General features: G+C 51.0%; 1 protein-coding gene across 1 annotated transcript; it reads right to left on the bottom strand.

The window, feature by feature from the left end:
- Nucleotides 1-206: 206 nt before the first annotated feature.
- Wdr38 (WD repeat domain 38) lies at nt 207-3,378 on the bottom strand. The gene is made up of 8 exons (XM_051185389.1): nt 3,287-3,378; nt 2,484-2,604; nt 1,582-1,698; nt 1,411-1,508; nt 912-1,043; nt 656-805; nt 464-511; nt 207-357 (listed from the first exon to the last, which is right to left on the bottom strand). The coding sequence occupies exons 1-8, from the start codon at nt 3,353-3,355 to the stop codon at nt 274-276; spliced, it is 819 nt and encodes a 272-aa protein (XP_051041346.1). The 5' UTR covers nt 3,356-3,378; the 3' UTR covers nt 207-273.
- Nucleotides 3,379-4,807: the final 1,429 nt, after the last annotated feature.

Genomic DNA, 4,807 nt, shown 5'->3' with positions numbered 1-4,807 from the left:
CAAGAAGACTAGAGCCATGCGCCGGCGGCTCACCAAGCATGAGGAGAAGCTGAAGACCAAGAAGCAGCAGAGGAAAGAGAGGCTGTACCCGCTTCGCAAATATGCGGTCAAGGCCTAATGCGAAGGCTTATAATAAAGCGCAAGGCTGGCTGACTTTCTGCTTCTTGTTTTGCACTGGCAATGGAGTGACGGGGGATAGGTGACCACTTAGTTACTTTAGGCCTGTGGTAAGTTCCGAGGAAGATGTTCTTGAGACTTTGAACAGCATACTTGTCATCTTGTCACATCAGCAGCCCCTGACACTAAGAGTTTGCCATCAGGGGTGAAAACACAAGCATGGGCCACATCCAGCAGGCCCTGTCAGTAGCACAGTATCAGAGTCAGGGTTGGCAGGTCCTGCCAGTCCAGGGTCTCTACAGGGTTCTTTGCAATGATCCTGATCAGCACTGTAATACAACCTTACCTTTAATGTCTCTAGGCATTGTCCTGTGTTGCAGTCCCAGACTTTGACCTGGATATAAAAGCAGGCAGTAGAGTTGGGAGTTGTCCTATGCTGTGGCCCCAGGCTCTATGCATTTGGGCCCATGAGCATATCTAGTGTGGTAAGGCTGAGGTTTGGCTGGAGGAGGGCTGCCTTGGATCTGGGTAGACTTACTGTTGGGGAGTAACCAGCACTGGCCAGTCTCAGTTCATCAGGAGAAAATGCTAGGCTTTTAACCCAGGTGGCATGACCCTTGAGCTGAAAAAGTAGGCTGTTTGTTGTGGGTTTCCAGATACGGATGGTCTTGTCCCAGGAGCCAGATGCCTAAACAGACATCCCTGAGAGCTCAGTGGACCCAACAATGGCCTGCACCCTTGAGGGTCTCAGGACAAATAGGTACTGGCCTGGAGCCCTGGTCAGCTTGTCTTACCAAGAGGCCAGATGCTGAGTAGCACAAGCAGCTGATGTTGCCAGTATGGCCCTCCAATTCCTGGTAGGAGACAGCTGGGGTTGCCACCCGCAGGTCCCAAATATGCACAGTTGAATCCCAGGAACCAGTGGCCTATGAGCAGTGGTCATGAGTGTAAAATGGCCCTCAACACTCCTGTGGCAACTGACAGGGAGGGGGGTGGGCTCAGGCTCACCAGACAGTCCGAAGTGGGAGAGAAGTCACTGCTCTGGACAGAATCACGATGCCCGATCAATAGCCGTACATTGTGGCCAGACTGTAGAGATAGAGTCTGAGCTACAGAGGTGGAGCTGGGCAGGCCAAAAGCCTGCCTGACTGTTAGCCTAAGGGCATTTTCTGGGCCTTGTCACAACCAAATGGAAAGTCTTGGTACCTGGTTAGTGCTGGGAGTGGGGGGGGAGCCACTGAGGGTTGTTGAAGAGAGCAAGTGTCACCTCTGACCCAGGCTCCTTCCTCATACCTGCACCTCCCAGAGAATGACCCTTCTGTCCCAGCCACCTGATGCCAGCTGCTTTGAGTCAGGGCTGAAGCTGACTGTCTCCACGCTCCGCTGATGACCTGCAGACACCAGCCCAAAGGTGGAAAAGTACAGGGCAGTCTGGAAAGGAGCCAGTACAAACTGACTGCTTACCTTTCAGCACATGAAGACACTTGAATCTTGCCACATCCCACAGACGAATGGTGCAGTCACAGGAAGAGCTGGCAATGAGGCGGCCATCAGGGGAGAAGCGACAGAACTTCACTGGTCCTAAGGCAGGGAACCCATGGCATTGCCCTCTGTCCACATTTGTCAGTTTTAGCTGCAAAGCTTGAGCTGAGCCCCACTCACCTGGAACACATCCTGCTTTGCCCATCTGGGAAAACATCAAATCAAGATCCCTTCTGGTGACATACTTTCACTGTCCACCTGGCTCTGGTCTGGTCTAAATTGACTTGTATTAGTCACCCTGTTCCATTATTCCCTTGTTTGTTTCAACAGGTTAGATACCTTGCTTGCACAGGTTTATCCTGGGGATAAGTCTATGACTAAGAACACAGTCTGAACTTAGAAAGACGAGACTAAGTGAAATAGGCCAGTTAAAGAAGGAAGAAAAGGGCTCTGGAGAATCAGTGTGGTGTATGTACTGCTGGACTACAAATCTAGGGTTGAAGCTGGGTGGTACACGCCTTTAATCCCAGCAGTATCAGGTGGGGGCTGGCCTGGTCTACAGAGCTATTTCCGGGACAGGTAGGGCTACACAGAAACCTTTTCTTGAAAAACTAAAAATGGATTTGAGGCACACGCCTTTAATCCCAGTATGGGTAGGTAGATCTCTTGAGTTTGAGGTCAACCTGATCTACAGAGTTGCAGGACAATTAGACTATACAAAGAAGTCCTGTCTCTGAAAAAGCAAAACAAAGAGACCAGATCTCTTAGGTGAGAAGCCCGGTCACCCTAACCAACAGGCCCTGCCAGACTTGCTCCAACCCTCTCCCCCACACTGCCCCAAAGTCATAAGTCACTAAGATAGGCTCCAGGTGCCCAACTCCTACCTCTGTGGCCTGCCATTCTCCACAGCAGTCTCCTACTCTTGGTGTCCCATACATAGACATAACCGTCATCTGAGGCTGTGAGCAGGGTCTGGCCATCAGGGGAGAAGGCAGAGCAGTTGACCTGAAAGTACAGACCAAAAGTTCCTGTCAGAAGTCATTTGTCCCTCACCTCTAACCTGCCTAGGAACCCAGGGTAAGCAAGTTCTACTCCACAGCCAGGACCCAGAGAACCTAAAAGCAAGTTCTGAATCGATTGACAAGTTCAGCCTGCAGTGCTGGTGCAGGCCTTGAGAGGAAAAGACAGGTGAATCTCTGAGTTCCAAGCCAAACTGGTCTACAAAGCAAGTTCTAGGGCTGTTACACCCAGTCTTGAAAAAGTAAATAAGAAAGTTGACAAGTCCATAAAATTGACTATAGTAAGCATTGAGTTCAAGTTGGCCATCATGGTGCACAACTTTGATCCCAACACCAGAGAAGGCAGAGGGCAGGAAGACTGCCTGAATTTTGAGCATCCTGAAGCTGCCTCAAAAGACAAAACAGATCCGTGTGACTTTGAGGCCTGAGTAACATGAGTTCTTGGCTAAACAACTACATAGTGAGACCCTATCTACAAATAGGAAGAAGAGATGGCACTAACGCCTGAATCTCAGCACTCAGGAGGCAGAGACGGATCTATCTAGTGATTTCCAGAACAGATAGAGCCACATAATGAAACCCTGTCTCAAAAACCAAAAAGATAAACCTATTCTTGAGCTAGGACCTGGAAAGACCCGGCCTAGCCAGGGAGAGCCACGGGAGCTAACCTCCCCGCGGTGTTGGCCGAAGAACCTCACTCTGCCCACAGCCAGCTTTGTTGGGGCCTTGATGTTCATGGGCGCCCGCTGAAGGGCAGGGCAGGGCAGGGCAGGACGAACTCCTAAACGGGCACCAGTCCCGTCGGAAGGGCCTCAGGACAGGGGGACAGGGTCGAAGGGAAAAGGAAGCTGTGTACAAGCAGTCTCCATGGTAATGGGGCGTGGCGCGCAGCCGCAGTCAGGGAGGTTTCTGAGCGGCCTACTTGGAAGGCTCAATTGAGACATTTTAGGTAACAAGAGTGGAACTGTTACATGCAGGTAGCGTGAGTGTATCAGGACTTTGAGACCGTCGTGCCTGCAGCAGAGCAAGAATCTGAACAGAGTAGCCTGTAGAGAGTGCGTCAGCTATGCAGCAGAAAACCAAAGCTCCACCCCCACACTCCCCCCAGACTCCTTCCACATACAGAACCAGTTTACCACTGTGCAATGCATAGTTGAGTCAAACAAGGGCGGGGAGGGGGAAGAGAGGATCTAGCACATGGCAGAAGTGGCTGGCTAGCCCTGGGCCTGGTGATTACAGCCACCTCCACCCTCCAGGGTGCAAGGAGCAGGAAGCAGAGTGTGTCAGGTGAAGGACTTGAAAAAGTGGGTTGTTCTGGACTAAGTTATCTACTTTGCCAGTTGAGGGCCTAGGGTTGGAGGTGCAGGCAGGAGGTCCCAGGAACTCTCAGGATCGCACATGGATTGCTTGACCTGAAAAATGCAAAGAACAGACCTTTACAGATAAGGAAACTGAAGTCTAAAGAAACAGAGATGGATAGTGTTGCTGGTCCTGGGGTTGATCCATTCTCTCATCACCAGGGCTCTCACAGCAGGTGTCCGAGGTCCCTTATTTTTGGTACCTTCGAGAAACAGTTCCCCAGGGATGAGGAATGGGCAAGTCACTCAGTTCCTCCATGACAGTGCTGAGACCAGAGTCAAGCCTTCGAGCTCCCCAACTAGACCAAAGTGGGCAGGGATGAATGGGTGTGGGGCGCCTTCCTAATGGATTTCAGACTCCTAGCATTGGGCAGAAGCTTTGGGAGTGTCAAATTCAAGGGTTCCCAGCAATGACTCACTGCCTTTCCCCCCATAGCCCTTTGCCAGAATCTTCTCACGGGACCACTCTATTCCAGCTCTATTTTAGGCTTCAGACAGGCATATAAAGAAGCAATAATGGTGGCTTTGAAGCCAGTCATCCTCATCCACACTCCCAAAGGTCCCAAGTCACACAGTTGGCTCATCAGAGACCTGGCTGTGCTGACTAGAAAGCAACTTCCCATCGCCAGACATTACTCACACACAAAGGGCTCAGAAGCAAAAGTCTCAAGTCTTCTTTTTTCCTATGCTCAAGCACCAACACCCTGCACACATGTTCCCTAGCCACCCAACTGCTCCTTCATACTTGGTCCTGTTCACTGGAGTGCCTGCCCCCAGCAAACCCCATCAACTGTCCTGTTTAGGGTTAGTGTTGCTGGAACCAAAACCAAA

This window comes from Phodopus roborovskii, unplaced genomic scaffold, assembly GCF_943737965.1.
Source record: "Phodopus roborovskii unplaced genomic scaffold, PHOROB, whole genome shotgun sequence".
Classification (NCBI taxonomy): domain Eukaryota; kingdom Metazoa; phylum Chordata; class Mammalia; order Rodentia; family Cricetidae; genus Phodopus; species Phodopus roborovskii.
Note: the sequence above shows the minus strand (reverse complement) of the source record. Positions and strands in the feature narration are given on the sequence as shown.